Consider the following 19,642-nt stretch of genomic DNA (forward strand, 5'->3'; position numbering starts at 1 on the left):
ATATTATCAAAAGCATTGCTTCTACTCCACACATCATGCTCATGACTCATGAGATGTATTACTAATTTTACTATTCGAAGAAAAAGGATATAAATTGTATCATTTTCACGCTGAACGAGAGTAAATTTAAACACTCTCCTTGTGCCACTAAAACTCGAAAACATAGCTACCATTTATTTAGACTCCTACTTAGGTACAATACCTTCTTTAAAAGTTTAAAAGTGAATGTTTTTCATAAAGAAAGATAAATGAAATTAATTCAAAGAATTTCATCTGATTTAGATTGTAATTTATTAAAGTTCTGAAATGAGTGTAGATAAGTAAGTCAATTTTTTTTGCCTGTCACTCCTTTCTAGCATTTATAGTGTTTTTTCATGATTCCAACCTAATCTCGATTCCTTTCCTTTCAAAGCTTTCCAAGGTTAGAGTGACTTGTCATCCAATCCCACTTGTTCTCACTAGTACTGAAATGGTTTTTTACGTCGCCCTTTTTTTGTTTATTTGTTTTGTGAATGAAATATAAGGTACCAAAAAATTAAATAAGTACGAAAATGCATCATTTTACGTCATAATCACCCAAACTCAACACAAACAATATTTTCTGCGCTCATTAATAAATATAATTTATTTATTTTTTAATTTTAAAAGATTATCTTTTCATTAATTTAAGAATTAAGATACATTATCAATGATTGACAAGTCATAAGATAAGCTACTATTTGTTTAAAAAATTGTACTTTATAGAATATCATAAGTCATAACCGTAATGATTATATAACATAACCTATAAATAAGGATTTAGTTTTATCCTCCGATTTATGCATAATAAAGAAGTACTCTATTATTTAATCCAATTCCAATTATGGATAGAATTATATTATCATAAACTCTCTTTTTTCATAACCTCAATTAATCTTTAATTTAATAATTCCTTTCTTGTTGATTATCATTTTATTAATAAAAATGGCGTCAATAGTTTCTTTTGGAGAGATGTTAATTGATTTGGTACCGGATGAAGCCGGTGTTTCGTTGGCCGAGTCTGCTGGTTTTATAAAAGCTCCCGGTGGTGCACCCGCCAATGTTGCCTGTGCCATTGCCAAACTTGGTGGTACATCCGCCTTCATTGGAAAGGTAATACACCATCCAATTTTCATACAATAAATATAAAAATAAGGAAAACTCTACATGATGGGTGGATGACAATGAGTTTTTGGCTTTTTTACAAGTATTTTTTAAATCCATCTGGTAATCTTGAGTATTCAAGTTTTCAATGTGATAAATAAAATGTTAGATTTTTGGTTAAATTAAGTGTTTATTTCTATTGGATTTCGAAATATATGGTCAATTAGAGTGATTACGACGTTTGTTCTTTTGAAAAAATATCATTACGTTGAGTAAAAATAGCATAAAATTATAAAAAAAAACACTCTTTTCTCTACCACGTGGAAAAGTAGGAAGTTCAAGACCACCACGTGAATTAAAAAATATTTGTCTACCACTTAAAAAAGTCATTTATATAATTTAATTAATAATATATAATGTTATATTTTATTATTTAAACTGGTTTATAAACGAAGGCCTATATGGCATTTGTTAGCATATTTCTTTTTTTATTAGTCCTTTCATTTTCTTATTATTTAATACCCCAAAACTTTTTTTTTAGTGATTTTGTTTTACATGATCTCCACACTAATTTTTTTTTTTAAATTCTAATATCTTAAAGTAACGATAGATTTTCACCATAATACTAATTTTTGCAATATAATAAAAAAAATTAATGTTTATACATATTTGTTGGAGTTGTATTTGTATATACTCAAAATAATCCCCACCATAAATTAACTCACAATAATATTCAAATGCACTTTGACTCATTTTAAGAAGATTAGGCCAATATATAGTACGAGTTATATTGAGTTAAATAATAATAGAAATTAATTATTTTGAGTATATAAGTGATAGTTAAAATTATTTTTAACAAATTTTCGTATATAATAATATTGGAATTAATTTTTGTTATAGGTTGGAGACGATGAATTTGGGAAGATGCTAGTAGATATACTAGAAAAAAATGGTGTAATAACAAAAGGAGTATGTTTTGACAAGGAAGCGCGAACAGCTTTAGCATTTGTAACATTAAAGAAGAATGGTGAAAGAGAATTTATGTTTTATAGGAATCCAAGTGCTGATATGCTGCTCAAAGCTTCAGAACTAAATCTTGACATGATTAAACAAGCAAAAGTGTTTCATTATGGTTCTATTAGTTTGATCACTGAACCTTGTCGATCAGCTCACTTGGCAGCCATAAAGGCGGCCAAGCAAGCTAGGGTTCTACTCTCATATGACCCCAATCTTAGGATTTCTCTCTGGCCATCCGCTGAGGAGGCCAGAGAGGGAATTCTAAGTATTTGGAATCAGGCGGATATCATCAAGGTTTGTTTTTTCTTATTATTTACTACTGCTTACTTTATCCGTTTTGAAATATTCGCAATTGATTATGATATGTTGCGTAAAAAAATATCACTATAAATAGCAAATACTTCCTCCGTTCTGAAATACTTGTTACATTTCGATTTTGGCGCTATTCATTGTTCAAGCTTATTTTGTATATTGTGGCTAATTTGTAAGCAAAAACATAGTCAAGTGGGATCTAGTTTGAATCGTCTAATCACATACTTTCATAATATTTTTTTATAATTTTCAAATGCGTATATTTTAATATATAAATGACAAAATAAGATATTAGATTACGTAAAAAGTCAAATATAACAACTATAATGAAACGAAGAAAGTATAATAGAACAGAAGTAGTAATACATCCATTTAATTAGACTTTGACCGTAAATATTTTTTAATTGTCTAATTTCTCGAGTTGTAAGTTTCACTAGCTATAGCAATCTCTTTATCTAGCTCTTATGATAAGACTATAAGATGAATATGGTTTGTTGTCATTTAACCAAACTTCTTAAATCCCCGATCATAGTTTCTACAAATGGAGTACGATTATTACAAACTATATACTAATACGGGTTTGATAATATATTTAAAATATATTTTTTTCTTAATTTATAATTATATATTTTTTATTAGACAAGCAAGTCATTAATTTGATTGTTTGAATATGCTTTTTTTTCTTATTTAATAATCATTTGAGGTCATCAAAGGTTATTTGTAAAATGTGTAAAAATTAATATACTCATGTAGACAGACACACTTATTTAATTACCCGACCTTGTATAATTAAACCCTTTAAAAATAAATTCAAATATATTAAATTATAGTGAATGTAAAATTTAATTTTGACTAGACTCGAAACACATGATCGAAACTGATTGATGGCGGAAATGAACACCATTAGATCTAGGCAAAGAATGTAATACTTCATTGGAATCTTTCTAATTGGAACACTCTGACTAAGTATTGTTTTGACTTTTTATAGTGAATTATATTTTTTTAAAAAATACATCAAAGTTATGTATGAAAATGTGAAACAAGCAATTTTAACAAAAAAAAAAAAAGAATGAGCTTCGGTTAAACTTAATTCCAAAAATAAGCGTTTTCACGTTCGAGCCTAAGGTTAAGTTTCGCAGTTACTAACAGTGAACAAAAAAATTGGTCAAAAAAAGTCAATTGTTGGCAGTTATTAACTGCGAACAAAAGAAAGACAATGTCATATTGTTAGAAGAGAAAAAAATGGAAATTATGTTTTGTTGGCAGTTAATCATGTTTATAGTTTTTTTTGTCCCTTCTGATGTTATGGCATTGTTTCCCTTTTGTTCGCAGTTTTCCTTTTGTTCGTAGTTATTAACGGCAAACAAACAATTTTGATTTTTTCTAACCAATTTTTTTGTTCGCTGTTAATAACTGCAAACTAACTTAACCTTAGGCTCGGACATAAAGACGCTTATTTTTATAATTAAGTTTACCTGAAACTTTTTTCTTTTTCTTATTTGTTTCATATTTTTTGTGTAATCTTATTAATTGCATTAATCTTAATAATTTAATTTTTTATAATTTGTTATATGTTATCATTTTATAAAATGCTAATTATACATAAAAAATAATATCGATTGTGTTATGTTTTTAAGGTGAGTGATGAAGAGGTTGAATTTTTAACACAAGGAGATAAGAACAAGGAAGAAGAGGTCAACACTTTATGGTTTGATGGTCTTAAACTTCTGCTCGTCACTGATGGTGAAAAAGGTTGCAGATATTTCACTAAGGTTTGATTTTAAATTTTAAAAAATAATTTTTAACAATTAAAATTAATATACTTTTACTAAGAGATTTTATTTATTTAGTTTTAAAATATATTTGGATAAATTAGATGACATAATATTGCAGGATTTTAAAGGGTCTGTAAAAGGCTTTGCTGTGAAGACTATTGATACAACAGGTGCTGGTGATTCATTTGTGGGCTCCTTCCTCTATTCCCTTGCCAAAGATACTTCAATTTTGCAGGTTAATTTTTTATTTACTGTCATAATTTAATTATTTAACTTTATTTTGATGGGCAAATATTATATAGTTTTTGATTTCAAATTATAATAGACTTTATAAAATAATGTTTTATTAAATTAAGTGCAATAGAAATAACAAGCGAGTTAAATCATATAAGCTATATTTGTCTTAATTAAGGAGAGTATGGATATGAATTTAGTGGATAGTAGGTGAATATAAGTCTAAATACTTTTATCTGCCATGGAAAGTGACCTACAATGTACTATTTTATATCAATTTTGCATATTTTTATTATAATCTATTGACAAAAAGTTAATGTATGGTTTAAATAAATTAGATATAAGATTCAATTTGAAGAAATTAAGATTGCATTGAACGCGTGCAGACGTGGGTATGAAAAATTTATTTACCATGGTGGTGGGTATAAGTATGGGAGGACATACGGCAACCGTTCACCCATTTTGACACCATTTTTATTTTCGTAAAGTTGCAGATATGTTTGCTAAAAAAGGTCAAACGAAAATTACTTGTTTGTTATAACTAACAAGTGTAAGATTGCCCTTCAAACCCCACCTCAAGGACAACTAGTATAAAGAAATATGATATTATTACTCTTAGTCTTATATATTCAAGTAGATTTTCATATATTCATATGTGAAAGATAATTATCATTATTTTTAAAATATATTTATTGATTGTAACTAAAGTGAATTTTAAAATTAATTAGGATGAAAGCAAGTTAAAGGAGGCTTTAACACTGTCGAATGCTTGTGGAGCCCTAGCAACTACTCAAAAGGGTGCCATTCCTGCTCTCCCAACTCTTTCTCAAGCTCAAGATCTCATCAAACAAGGAAACTAAATGCTTTTTTGATGAGTATCGCTTATAGATGTAATAATAGAATAAAAATAACAATTTAGAGAGGAACAAGATTTTTGTTTTTTCGTTTTTGTAATATTCTTAACATAAATTCTTGTATAAGACGGTCTCTTCGTAAGACACACTCTATGTATGAGTTGAATAGACCAACTAATACAAATTATTAGCATATAAGCTCCTTGTTATAAAATCGCGTCATCAGAAACAATCTCTCATTAGAGTAGCTTTATTCTTAAATGTTTGACTCCCTTAATAGGAGTATTGAGTCCTTTGTGGTTTAGTGCATCTTTTTTCTTGATAGCAGAGGATTCTTCAACTTTACTCCGATAAAAAAAAAATCACACTTTTATTTTTTATTATCATTTTAGCTTATCACATTTTATACAAAAGTAAAAAATTGTGAACCCGATGTTATTTCAATTCGAGTAATGTCACTTTTCAAAATAAAAATCATAAGTTTGATTCTAACATAGTCTTCCTCTACGCCCTAATCTATCAATCATCTAAAAAAATTGAAAAAAATGTGCATAAGCTAACAAAATTACAAAATTGTACATAAGCTCCAAAACAAAATCTTTTGCAATTGTAGGTTGTCTAATCATGCACATTATGACTTTAGCCAAGATATGATAGCTAATGCCATATCAAATGGGGAACACAATGCATGATACAAAAGCCATGAAAAGAAACAATTGTGGAAGATTGAAAACACCCCTTTTCAACTAGCATCCATATTTACACTCTTCCATTGCTTTTCTAAATAATTCATAATAAAAATCTGGTACACATTTATTTATTATTGCAAAATTAACATAACCATAAAAACAAACAAAAATTGAAAGTTGAAAAAAAAAACCACAAAATAAAAAAATTATTTGTACCCTCTTTTTGTTTGCTTCTTCACATGACTTTGCAAGAATCCAATCCCCTTAAAAGCTTTGGAAAATTTCATTCCCATACTCAAATTCATTTTCCCTGCTGATATTTTCAAAGCTTGTAAACAACAAAACTTACCATTATCATCATAATATTCATCTTCATCATCATTTACCATCATTAAATCTTCAATTTTATCTCTTGATTTACTATTCTTCTTAGTTTCTCCCTCCTTTGACTTTACCTTGTTTGACTCAATTTCATGACTTTCCCATAGCAAATCCATCCCTTCTTCACTTCTACCACCATTAACATTCAAGTTATTGCAACTTCCATTATGCCTCTCTTCAAAAAGCTTACAAGCTAATGTTCGTCTCCATTCTTTTTCCTTCCTCATAGACCCAAAACTACCCATACCAATTTGTGAAAATGAATTAGTAAATTTTTTATCATCATCTAACCTCAAAGAAGTACTTTTTGGTGTTTTATAAACCTCTTCAATTCCATTGGATTCCCATCTTTTAATTATTGACTCTTGTTTAATCACCATTTCCTCTTTTTTTACCTTCTTGGGTTTTGTGTCCACTTTTTTTTCCTCCATAGTCAAACTTTCACACTTATCCCCTGTTGTTTTTCCCTCTTGGAAACATTTTTCCTCAAAAAAATCAATTGGGTATTCTTCAAATTTCATAACTTCAATTGGGTTACCTCCAAATTCACCATTTTCAATTGGGTTTTCTTCAAATTTCTCAACCTCAATTGGGTTCACTTCATATTTCATAACTTTAATTGGGTTTTCTCCAAATTCACCATTTTCAATTGGGTTTTCTTCAAACTTCTCAACTTCAATTGGGTTTACTCCAAATTCACCATTGTCAATTGGGTTTTCTACAAATTTCTCAAATTCAATAAGGTTTTCTCCAAATTTACCATTTCCCATTGGGTTTTCTTCCCTTACCTCAATAATGGGGATTTCAAAGACAACTTTAAAAACTTCAAACTCCTCAACATTCTCTGATCTTCCATCTTCACCCAATTTTGGATGTGAATTCTCCAAAAGAGTATTATAAGCAGAAATCAACACACCCTCTTTGGAATTAATAATAGAATTAAGAGGAATAAGAGTTGTAAGTAGAGCAAGAAAAAGAAGAAAAGTAGTGAAAAACAGAGGAGAAAGAAAAGACACTAACTTGAAGAGGCAAGGGGAGAAGAAGATTAAGTAAGAAAAGTAAATTGGATGAGAGAACATAAAGGAAAAAATAAAAGTAAAATCAAAGAATTTATTCTTGTTCTTGATCATTTTTGTGGAAGAATTGGTGCTTTGGAAGTAATATTCTGTCATTTTTTATTTAGTTTAATGGAGACTCTATTTTGATGTTTTTTTGGCAATTGAGTAAAAAGAAATGTGAGGATTGTAGGAATTGAAGAAGTGAAACCGGCGTGAATAAAGGAAAGAGAATTGATAGAGGGACAAAGAAGCTAATTGAGTGCATGAGAGTGGGGAGAGAGTGTAACTAACTAATGGAAAAGATTGGAGACAAATGGCAATGGGAAGTGAGGTAAAATGTTGCATATTGTATTATTCTATATACTATCTTCAACTACCTATTTTGGCCAATTTGAAAAACGGCTATTATCTTAGTTACACCTGGAGGTGTTCAACGGGCTAGATCGGGTTAAATTTATAAATAGATCGGGGTAGATCATGTCAAATGTTAAACGAGCCGGGACGAGTTAAAATCCATTTAAATCTAACCCACTTTGACCCATTTTTTAAAAGCTCATCAAATAGCTTTTTTATTTTACTTTTATAGCCCGTTGGGTTGATTCACTTATTTATATAATAAATATCATATAAAAATATAAAAATAAGTGATAAAATATTTTTCGCAATGAATTCCGACCCTTTACACCAAGAGCCGTTAATGACCTGACACGTTTTTGACCAGACCCGTAATAACCCATTAAAATGTGACTAGACCCGTTGAACACCTATAAATACCACTTTTTATATCTAAACTTTTGATTTTGATTTTCACCCATATTTTTATCTTCCCTTAGCCTACCACTAAGGAGCTAATCAATGGCCAATTTATGTTTGTAAATTATTCCTTCTGTTTTAATTATTAAATTATTCCTTCTGTTTTAATTATTAGTTCGCCATTGATGAATAAGATAAATAACAAGTAAGATCATAAATAAGTGAGTGAGATTAAAAGAAAAATAAATTTTATGACTGATCGATTGAAACTCGAGTCTTGTATTCATATTAGTTTTTACATAAATGTTAGTCCATTTTTATGTAGGGTCAAATCAAATCGAATTTAATTACAGGATGAGAAAAATATCGAGTCAACGAGTCTGCCTTGGACACCTTATCATTCTAACCTTTGCGGCATGTTTTCATCCAACTCAAATCATTGAGATTTACAGTGTAATGGTCAATGGTTTTTGTTTTATCTCGAATAAAAAACATCAACTTTCTAGTAGGTGCATTAGAAAAGGTAAGAATTGTTAGGTTAATTGATACTCTCGCACAAAGTTTTTGCCTCTAAATCTCTTATGAGATCTTATTACCCCCATTTAGGGATTATAATAACAAGCTTTAGTTGACTAACAAATAACTTAAAATTCGACCATATTAGAACCTGACTTGAATATAAATTCATCTCTAAGACTTTTAACACTAGGTTGCAAATAAACTTTAACATGAAATTTAGTTAAATAAACAAATTTACTACAGTCGTCTTGTATAAAACCGTTTTATAAAGAGACGAATCTATATAATTAACTCATTTTTTTAATTTAATCACTTTAAATTGTAAGTATCACTTTAACATACTAAATATATATTAGTCAGCCCAATAAAAATAATATCACCATGAAACTATCTCATTTAAAAATTTGCGAATTTACTATCTATTGGATTTAAAGTTTAGAAATTGAACAAATTTAACAGCTTAATGTTAGAATTTTTGGGATCAAATTTAAATGTTTGTGATAAATTAAGTTTTTTCAATTTTTGGCTCGATTCTAATTACCAATATCTATACTCTTAAAAATAATAGGTGTGTAAAAGTGTATATTCTTGGATATTAATGCTAAATAAACTAGTAATTGTTGTATGATGTTATTACTTGTTTGTTAATTGGAGGATATACTCTAGCTAATTGAAAGGCAGCTAGGGAGTTAAGTTTGGCTTTTGCATCTCATATTACACCTCTTATTACAAGATTATTTAAGTAAATAACAGTGTATGTAGAGGTAAAATATACATATATACACCTCTTGTAGGTGTATCATGAATAAATTGGATAGCTTGTAACTATGAATACTAAAAGGATGGAAATTTAATTGAAGGTGATAACAAGAGGAAGGTAACGTTAATGGCTATGACTCTAGTTAATGCATGGTACTTGATATTCCTCAACCCTCATTTATGCACACTCTTATTTTCGTTTTAGAAAAATAGCCCTAAATACAAATATTCAGGTAAGATGAAAATGTAACTTAAATGTATAAATAAAAATTAAAAAAAATATAACTATAACCAAAAATAAAAATACGACAGATTTACTAAAATAAAGAACATAATAAGACTAATTATTCAAGACCAAGAAAGTATTTGGTTGTTGCTATTTTGTAGCCGGTTGATCTCACCTCTAGAGGGTGACCCCATATAATTGTTCCAATTTACCTTTAGTGTACTTTTTAGTTGTTAATGGTGGTTAAAAATCTACAAAATGAAATCTTAGATTTTTCTTTTCTCCTCCCCTTTCCACCACACTTTCCCTCTTTGATTTGACCGATTCTTGCTCTCTTAACTTTTTTTTTTTTTTTTCTTTTTGTTGTGAAATTATTTTCATACTCTATGGTGAATGGAATTAAGTTATTACCTTTTAAAATATAGGATGAATACTTAAGAAAACATAATGTAAATATAAAATAATTGATGTTGAGAATCGTATATTAATCATCTAGTAGTTGATGACTTTATTTTTAATAAAGAGTTTGATTATTCACATTTCTTATTATCTATGAGACGAATTAATTTCTTTTCTGACTTGTAAGAATTACAATTTAATATATTCCAAATAAAAAAACAATTGTAATTAAAGGCTTAAAATAATGGACTAAAATTCCCCATTCTCTCTTGCTCTTATTCCTTCCCGTTTATTTACAACAATTTTAGACCTCCTTTTACTCCTAAATATCTTAAAACTTTTTTAGTTAGATTGTATTGGTTACTTAAATATTGACTCAATTCCAAACATATGCTTAAAACATGAGTCACTAGGAATATTTGTCGCAAAATTTCATTAGATGTAATTGTTTGGTTGTTGTAATGGTTTGTTTGATTAGTTGGAATTATTTGTTGTTTATATTAGCTTTTCAGCTAGCTGAATAAATAAATTATTCAAAAAAATATTTAGTAATATTAAATAAAACTTAAAGAAAAAATGAATCAAGTGAAATAAAATATTATATAGAAGAAAGAAAGTAATGTGATAATGGTTAAAATGACGTAGTAAACGTGACTAAGAGACTAAGAAAGACAAGAAACAAATGGTAAACATAAAAGATTACAAACAATCTAAGACAAAAAAAACATGACACAAGTTATATTTATATCATATAATTTGTAAACTTTCAAATAACTATTTTTTTTTTCGATTATATTTACCTATCATGATTAAGTTATTATTAATGTATAGAGGATTGGTTGATGATATCGTTGAATAATTAATTTTACTAAACAAAACAAGGTTAAAAAAACTTCTATAAATAATAAATCTAAAGACCAAACCAACTTAAAAGGCTAAACATAGTTAAAATGGTGGAAGAATCTAATAATGAGCTTAAGAGAAAAAGAAAGGGAAAGAGAAGGGTAAAAATCACCCCCACTCATGATTCACCCCAACAAATTCCATGGACCATGATTCATGGGGGAGATTGGCTTGAAAGAACCACCCACTAATACTATTCCCAAATGTAAAGACTTAGATGACAACACCATCATTGCTTTTCCGTCTGTTCATCTCAATTTACACTATTTTTAATTTTTATTTTAGTTTGTCCTCCTAATTTTACACCTTTAGTTCTTTTGCAATAATCTCACTCTCATTTTAATCCCATACACAAACTTAAAACTTGGGTTGAGGGGCTTTTTGATGTGCTCTTTTTTATAGGTATGAATTATCGCCTTCCTTCCCTCTTAGACCCTGCTCATAATTTTCTGTGGGCGGAATACACTGGGTTGATGACAACGACGACACAAGCTTAAACACTATCTCCATTCTATCATCTACATGATATTTTATTCTCCAACTCAATTTTTATTTCCGTTAAATTTTGTCCAAAATACTAAGTGCATTCTAGAAGAGACAGAGGGAGTAATTGGTATCAACATTCAACAATAATTAAAGCTCTTTCTTTTGACTAATGAGTGAATGAAACACCAAAAACACGTACCTAACTACCAGTGCCTCGACTTATGGTCTTTTTCACCACACCTTCTCAATTCCGTAAACATGAAGGAAAACTGGCAAACAGAAAACAGCATTACTTCATGCTTCTGTACTCGTCAGAGAACATGCACTTCTTCAAACATGCAATTCCAACACTTTAAATCTTGCTCTACTAGTCTTGTACTTGGAGAACATGCACTACTGAAATAATTTCTTTACCATTTTTTCAATGCAAAGTATTTCAAGACATTTTGTACAGTGAAAGTTCGAGGAACAAAAATGGACCAGCAAAATGTATGGAACAAAAGAGAAAGGAGACATAGTACACCATATAGTTAGTTCAGCTATGAATGAGATATCAAAACAGTGCACACTGTTCGAATGATAAGGTTCAAAAGATAATATCAATACCAATGTATCTACTCAAGGTTCACAAGCTCAAAGCTGGCTTTAACACATTGATCAAAAGAAATTTACTCAAGGAACAATTGATGTAAATTACATGGCTCATACGAATCAATCTGCCAAACTCTAACATTACTCGTTCATGACAGGCTTGTTCTCACTTGCTTTAGGTCTCTGCTCCTTGGGTTTTTGTTCCTCGTTTTTCCTGCACGTCCAAGGCGAATTTTCAAATATCAGAAATTTGCCAAAAAAATTTACTCGAGGGGTGATAGAAAATTCGGACAAGAGGTAAATGCAGATTATAAGGAGAACTCGGCAGATGCAACCATGGGGTTTGCAAAATGTACACACAAGGCATTAAATCAGTCAGGTTGTAAAGGTTTCCAAAGAAAGAACCAATTTTTTTCGCAAAGTAAAGGTGTAAAAACAGCATTTTTGGGCTATATTAAGGGATATCTCATGCTTTTGATCGATAGCTAGGTGTTATGATAACCGCATCACTCCCATTACCGCATCAACATTTTGTTATCGCGATTGTGACCGTTATCGCATTTCTAAGCTATGAGTTTGCACAGTTTTTCTTTATAGATTAGTTCGTCCTATGGATTTTGACTTATTTCTATTTTTAGCAGATTCTACAGTACTCTTTCTTTATTTTAAAACTTAATTTTAAATCTTCTCCACATATTTTTCTTACTTCGCCGTAATGTATATTTTTTTTTTACTTATTTTACTCCTTTTTCTTAATTTGCACAAGAAAATGTACCCTATCGAACAAAAGGAGTATCAAATCTCAAGAAAATGTACCCTATAGGACAAAAGGAGTATCAAATCTCAATACAATAGAATAATCCGTGCATTCAACATTTACTATAGTTTCTTGATTATTTTTGAGGTTCTTAAAAAAAAATATTTGGGTTTTGGGGGCCTCACACCAATAGTATAAACAAAAGGCCGCAACGCATATCATCGGCCGCGTTGTAAAAGTTCTTAAAGAACGAACCGATGATTCCCATGTTGTAATAGTGTAAAACAACTGCGTTTAGGGAAATATCAAGGGATATCTTATGGTTTCCACCGATATTTAGGCGTTGCAATAACTGCATCACTCCTTACAGCATCAACGTTCTATTGTCGCGATCACGACACTCAAGGGCTACAAGGATTGGGGACAATTAGCCTTTTAAAAGTAAGCCAGCATGCAAAAAGTTCATCAAAATCAACATTCTATCCTCTCTAACATAATTGTAAGCTCCAATATTTGTACAAGTTATACTTTATCGATTGCACCATTTTCTTTTTGGCAAAGAGAGCACTTATCCTACAACTTACTGACATAACCTCCTTAACAAAGCAAAATAAGGGATATGAGACATGAAATTGGAAACATACAAAATAGTTAAACCAATCTCTAATGACTTTTCAATTTCTACACTCGAGGGGAACTCTTATATATAGAGCAGTTAACAGAAGTTAGACTTGTGTTTGAACATATTCAAGAAAAATACACGATGGACACCCTTACAAACAAGGAATAAAACTTTTTATCAATGAAATAGTGCACTTAAAAACTTCCCAAACTTGGTTACAGTCAAGATTTGACTATCCTCCTACGCAAAGAAAAGAAAGGTAGAACAAAATAGACGGATAGAATACTAATAACCAGCCCAGAACAGTGGAGCAGATGTCCACGGACAGCAGATGCAAACAGCATGGGGCCAATAGAGGCATAAGATGTTCAGAGTAGCAAATGCAAACAGCAAAGGGCCAATAGAATTTGCTACACTGTATCCAGGAACACTGGTCCAGAAAGAACATAAAAATGGACGGCTGCTAGAGCGACTTAACTGAAAGTACGGAACCTGTCACCCCTTCTCCGGCTCTCACACAATATGTAGCCTTTTCATAGCCATTTATTGGGTTTGGAAGCAAGTGAAAATGCTGGGCAATTGTTTAAATCAATTAAGTGTCACGTAATTCACTGAGCCTTAGGATTTAGGAATCAAGAAAATGTATTATTGTTGGTTTTGGGCTACTTTTTAGACCATTTTGCAAATTAGTTGACAAATTATGTTACATTGGCATTACTGTTTTCTACTTCGTAAGAAAATTTTTCAATCCTAGCAACCGTGAGAACTAAACAATCAAAGTCAGTATAATTACTGTCTAACATCCTTGCATACAATTCACATATTTCTATACTCATTTCTCATAAACCAAGCATCATTAGCAACAATTTAAACAGAAAAAAATGTTACAGGCATAAGGAATCCGTTTATTCACCCTCGAACAATTTATGAAACAATATATAATCAAATTTAAATACAAGAGTGAAGATAAAGTACCTCTTCTCAGAAGCTCCACCCTTCTGACTAAGGAAGGATCTGAAGAGAGGCGAATTCACGTCGTAAATCATTGTGTTTTCTTGCTTTCTGTTCAAAAACCCTAGAATCCGAATTTATTAGAGTTCCCAGAAATTTCGACAAATGCGGTAAACTCTTCTCATTAGGTTGAAACGAGAACCTTTTAAAAAAGGCGCGTCCAATACTAGTAGTAAGTCGGTTATGTGATTTGACATCATAAGGCCCAAAACTTCTTTATTATTTTTTGGGCCTGTAGTTTGATCCATAATGATTCACAAATTCTTATAAGAAATTATTTTTAATTGAGCCGACTCATTATTTATTTTTTAAAATATAATAAGTAGATATTAAAAATGATGTAAGTAGACATTTAAGATGTTAAAAGTAGACATTGAGGATAGGGTAAGTGAGCATTAAGAATAATATAAGTAGGCATTAAAAATACGATAAGTAAGCATTAATTTTTAATGGATTGAGTTTGAGATACGTCTCTTTGAAACACGGTCTCTCAAAAGACTAACTGACAGCTAGTCTTTTGAGAGACCGTCTCTTTGAGAGATGTATCTCAAAGCCAACTCATTAAAGATTAATGCCTACTTACCGTATTCTTAATGCCTACTTACATTATCCTTAATGCTTACTTATCGTATTCTTAATGCCTACTTTTAATATCTTAAATGTTTAGTTATATTATTCTTAATGCTTATTTGCAATATTATATAAAATATGTAATAGGTTGGTCCAATTAGAGATGGTCTCTCAAAGAGATTGTCTCTCACAAGAATTTGTGTAAAAATAATGTACAACCCATATTTTGTGAATAGCTAGTCTTGGATGAGACATTCTCATAATGAGACCATCAATTTTGGCCGGTCAAATTCGCGCGTGTAACAACCTAGACATTTTTTCATTTTCTGGGCATTTTTCAATTTTGATCTTAAGATCAAAATTGAAAAATGCCCAGAAAGTTGAAATGTTGTTACACGCGCGAATTGAACCGGTCCAAATTAATGGTCTCATAATGAGACCTTTTCGTCCAAGTTTTTGTGTTTTGCGAATGATTTGTCCATCATAAAATATGAGCTATTTTTGTCACGGTCAAACGATTTCTCACAAAAATAGTTCTTACTATTTTATTATGCTTTTTGAGTATTCCTTCAATTCATAGTTGTTTCATTGCATGATTATTGAATTTGATAGACATAATTGATCACTACTTTATTGAGTTCGGCCTGTTTGCTACACGTCCATCATATGCTTAAAGTAAACTATTAATTAAATTTCACATCATTCAACTCACCTTAGGTGAAGTAGATTTGGTCGGATCGACCACACGAGTAGTAAGAGGGTGCAACTAAACATAATCCTGTCAACTACAACTAAACATAATCTATGAAGAGTAATTCACAAAACTTGAGATTCTTGTACTTAAATCAAACTTACAATTGCAAACATATTTTTGCTCAATACAAATACTTTGTGTACTTTGCTTTCTTGCAATTTATTTTTTTAATGGTCTTTTTATTTTCTTTTCTTTCGGTGTATGATAAATGAACTTGCATAATATTTTTTCTTCAGGACTCTCTCTCTCCTTAAAATATTAATTTTTTTATTTTAATTTGTCTTTTTAAATTTACAATACTATTTTAGGTAATATTCTCACAATTTCATGAAGATTTGTTTGCACTAGAGAATCAAAATGCTGCCTTTTTTTTACAAACAACTAAGTAGGTATAATATATCATTAGGAAAACCTAGGCTAACTAAAACACCAATCAAACAACAAAAGATATAAAACAAAAAAAATACACTTTTCTTAAACAATGGAATACAAAATATTCTAGACTATATGACTTTCCTAACACCATTTTTATCCACTCATTAGTCCCTTATATTCTCTCGCTTTTAATTTTTTTTCATGTAATTTAATAGTCTTTACTAATTTTGCAATACTTGTGTCAATTATTAGTGTTGCAATCTCTTAGAGACGTAAGGTATATACGTGTCAATTACTCTTTTGGCATTACAAATATATAATAAATAAAAAATTAAGTAAATGAAATTTTTTTAGAAAAAGCCATTGACAAAGGCAATTTTTATGCAACAATTAAATTCTACACCTTAGTTCATTACCGCATTTTACACTCTTTGTCTTTCTTACCTCTTCTAAGTTCTAACTAATTCGTGTACTCCTCAACTGACCAAAACTAGAAATCAAACAAATTTTTATTGCTTATTTTAGAGGTATTTTTTTAAGAAATCATCTAAGAGATTTTAAATAAAAATATATATATTTATAGTATATATATATAAGTTTTGGCCATATATAAAGCGCGTTTCTCAATAATACAGTTTATACATTTATTTGTGTTATTTCTAATTTCTATGCATGTACACTTGTCGACTCTGGAAGAGAAATATCCTATAAATAGGTCAAAACATTGAGAAATACGTATATATAAAAGGTATTTATCTTATTGTGGAAAGTTGGAGACAAATGCAATTATGAGTAGCCCAACAAAACAATTTCTTCATTAAATTACTCTACAAGCACTAATTTTAGTAGCTTTAATTTATTTCGTTGGTTATATTTGAAATATTTTTTTTCATAAAATTATTGAGAAATTTTATGTGATAATTTGAGGTTTTAAATTTTTCACGTGATAATTAAAACTTTAAAAAATTTTACGCAGTAATTTAAAGGTTTACCAAATTATTTAACCATGACCTTTTTGCTGATAAAACGTTAGGAAACGTGAATTTCGAAGCTTTAACGTTGCTGTACGTCTATTTATGCGACTCACCATTTTAATGCCATCAATTTCTACATTTCCCCCCAAAACATAAACCATAACTCTACCATCTTTCATCCAAATCATATTTTTTTTTCCCGCAAGAGTTAGAGTTTATATTTTGGGGAAAAGGTTGAAACTGATGGTATTTAAAATGGTGAGTCGCATAAATAGACATACAACAACCTTAAAGCTTCGAAATTAACGTTTGCTAACGTTTTATGTGCAAAAAGGTCACGGTGGAACAATTTGATTAACCTCAAGGTTATCACGTAGATTTTTTTTAAGTTTTGGTTACCATGTAGAATACTCAAAATTTTAGGTTACCACGTGCAATTTCCAAAAATATTTAATAAATAAAATTTCAAATATAATTTTTATAATTATAAAAAAATTAAAATATATCTATATCAAATCATTTTAAAATATAAATAAAATTAAATATAAATAATATTGTGAAATAGCGAGAATAATATCCCGATCCTTAAATTTCGCCACCCTTTTCATTTTATCGCCACCCCCCTCCAAATGAAATTACGAATTTGCCCCTGATTTTTAAAAAATTACAATTTTGCCACTCATTTCAAATTTCTTATTTATAATAATAATAATAATAATAATTATTATTATTATTATTATTATTATTATTATTATTATTATTATTATTATTATATCAATAACAATAATAATAATAATTAACTTTTTTATATTCTTCAAAAAGAATATAAATAAAATTAATAATAATATTATTATTATTTTCCAAAAAGAAAAAAAAATTGAGTCACCCAAAATTGGGCGACTCAATTTTTTTTTTTTTTTTTTTTTTTGCATTTTGGAAAATAATAATAATAATACCAATACTAATAATAATAACTTATAGATTAATGTGGCCTATTAGCTCAGTTGGTTAGAGCGTTGTACTAATAACATAAAGGTCACAGGTTCATAAAAAATGCAGGTTTCGAACCTGTGACCTTTATGTTATTAGTACAACGCTCTAACCAACTGAGCTAATAGGCCACATTAATCTATAAGTTATTATTATTAGTATTAGTAGTATTATTATTATTTTCCAAAAAGCAAAAAAAAAAAAATAAAAAATAAATTGAGTCGCCCAAAATTGGGCGACTAAACCATGGTTCAATCGTCCAGTTCTGGGCGACTCAATTTTTTTTTTTAATTATTAATTTTAATTTTATTATTGTTGTTTTTATTATTATTATTATTATTATTATTATTATTATTATTATTATTACTGTTATTATTATTAATTTTATTTATATTCTTTTTTAAGAATATAAAAAGTTAATTATTATTATTATTATTATTATTATTATTATTATTATTATTATAAATAAGAAATTTGTAAGGAGTGGCAATTTTGTAATTTTTTAAACTTCAGGGGCAAATACGTAATTTTATAGGAAGAGGGGTGGCGATAAAATGAAAAGGGGTGGCGAAATTTAGTAACTCCCAATAATATTGTTCATAAAGTAAGAGTAATGAGTGTGCATTTGGCATGCACTAAAAATGTGACATATTTACATGGTATTCCTAGTAATTAATTAATGCAACCTAAAGAGTATTTGCAATAAAGTAATGCTCATAGGGAAGAGAATAAGGAAGGGATTGTCCAATAATAGCTCCCAATGGTTAAACCCATATAAAAAACTATTCTTTTGTTTGATTTTGTTGACTATATTTAGAATATTTTATATAAGGAGAAGGAAATTTATAATATGATTTTTTATAAATATATATATTCAAATAAAATTTTATTTACATTAGTTATTCTAGCTTCGTTGATTGTTTTTGTTTCTTGTAAGCTTCGCCTTTGTGTAGCTTTTTTTTTTCAAAAATTATTGTGGGAGCCCTTTTCTAATTGAGTCTGCTCATTATATATTTTTTGAAATATTGTAAATAGGCATTAAAAATAATGTAAATAGACATTTAAGATATTGTAAGTAGACATTAAAGATATGATAAGTAAGCATTAAGAATAATATAAGTAAGTATTAAAAATACGGTACATAGGCATTAAGTTTTAATGGGTTGGGCTTAAGAGACGACTCTCTAAGAGACAGTCTCTCAAGAGACTAGCTATTTTTTTTTTTGGTTTTTATAAAGTGTTCTTTTTATAGCTTAGGTTGTAAAAGGTTTTTTTAGTTAATATATTTTTCATTAATTGCCAAAAAAAATTTATAATTGTAATCACTTTAAGGTTAGGAGTGATCATTTTAAATCTATAAAAAGTGATCAATTTGAGGTTATAAGTGATGACTTAAGACAATAAATATACATTAGACCAACCCAATTGAGATGACTCACAATGATATCGTTTCATTTGAAAATTTGTGATTTAATGAGTCTCATGTAAGACGGTCTAAGTCGTACGACTGA

The 19,642-nt window shown here is 29.2% G+C and overlaps 3 protein-coding genes across 3 annotated transcripts; 1 reads left to right on the forward strand and 2 right to left on the reverse strand.

Moving 5' to 3' along the window:
• The first annotated feature begins 894 nt into the window (after positions 1-894).
• Positions 895-5,476, forward strand: LOC130813054 (fructokinase-2). The gene is made up of 5 exons (XM_057678760.1): positions 895-1,131; positions 2,023-2,433; positions 4,089-4,223; positions 4,345-4,461; positions 5,189-5,476. The coding sequence occupies exons 1-5, from the start codon at positions 964-966 to the stop codon at positions 5,318-5,320; spliced, it is 963 nt and encodes a 320-aa protein (XP_057534743.1). The 5' UTR covers positions 895-963; the 3' UTR covers positions 5,321-5,476.
• A 476-nt stretch (positions 5,477-5,952) lies between these two features.
• LOC130813053 (uncharacterized) lies at positions 5,953-8,328 on the reverse strand. The gene has a single exon (XM_057678759.1). It carries the CDS (start codon positions 7,554-7,556, stop codon positions 6,210-6,212), a length of 1,347 nt encoding a protein of 448 aa, XP_057534742.1. The 5' UTR covers positions 7,557-8,328; the 3' UTR covers positions 5,953-6,209.
• Positions 8,329-11,931: 3,603 nt separating this feature from the next.
• Positions 11,932-14,606, reverse strand: LOC130813056 (wound-induced basic protein). Its single transcript, XM_057678761.1, has 2 exons — positions 14,433-14,606; positions 11,932-12,292 (listed from the first exon to the last, which is right to left on the reverse strand). Exons 1-2 carry the CDS (start codon positions 14,501-14,503, stop codon positions 12,220-12,222), a joined length of 144 nt encoding a protein of 47 aa, XP_057534744.1. The 5' UTR covers positions 14,504-14,606; the 3' UTR covers positions 11,932-12,219.
• Between the last annotated feature and the right edge of the window lie 5,036 nt (positions 14,607-19,642).

The sequence above is a fragment of the Amaranthus tricolor genome, chromosome 5 (assembly GCF_026212465.1).
Source record: "Amaranthus tricolor cultivar Red isolate AtriRed21 chromosome 5, ASM2621246v1, whole genome shotgun sequence".
Lineage (NCBI taxonomy): Eukaryota > Viridiplantae > Streptophyta > Magnoliopsida > Caryophyllales > Amaranthaceae > Amaranthus > Amaranthus tricolor.

Coding starts and splice junctions, on each gene's coding strand:
- LOC130813053 (XM_057678759.1), bottom strand. CDS start 7,556: ATGACAGAATATTACTTCCAAAGCACCAATTCTTCCACAAAAATGATC.
- LOC130813054 (XM_057678760.1), top strand. CDS start 964: ATGGCGTCAATAGTTTCTTTTGGAGAGATGTTAATTGATTTGGTACCG. Junction 4,224..4,344: donor GTTGCAGATATTTCACTAAG/GTTTGATTTTAA, acceptor ATAATATTGCAG/GATTTTAAAGGGTCTGTAAA. Junction 4,462..5,188: donor AAGATACTTCAATTTTGCAG/GTTAATTTTTTA, acceptor AAAATTAATTAG/GATGAAAGCAAGTTAAAGGA.
- LOC130813056 (XM_057678761.1), bottom strand. CDS start 14,503: ATGATTTACGACGTGAATTCGCCTCTCTTCAGATCCTTCCTTAGTCAG. Junction 12,293..14,432: donor GGTGGAGCTTCTGAGAAGAG/GTACTTTATCTT, acceptor TTGGACGTGCAG/GAAAAACGAGGAACAAAAAC.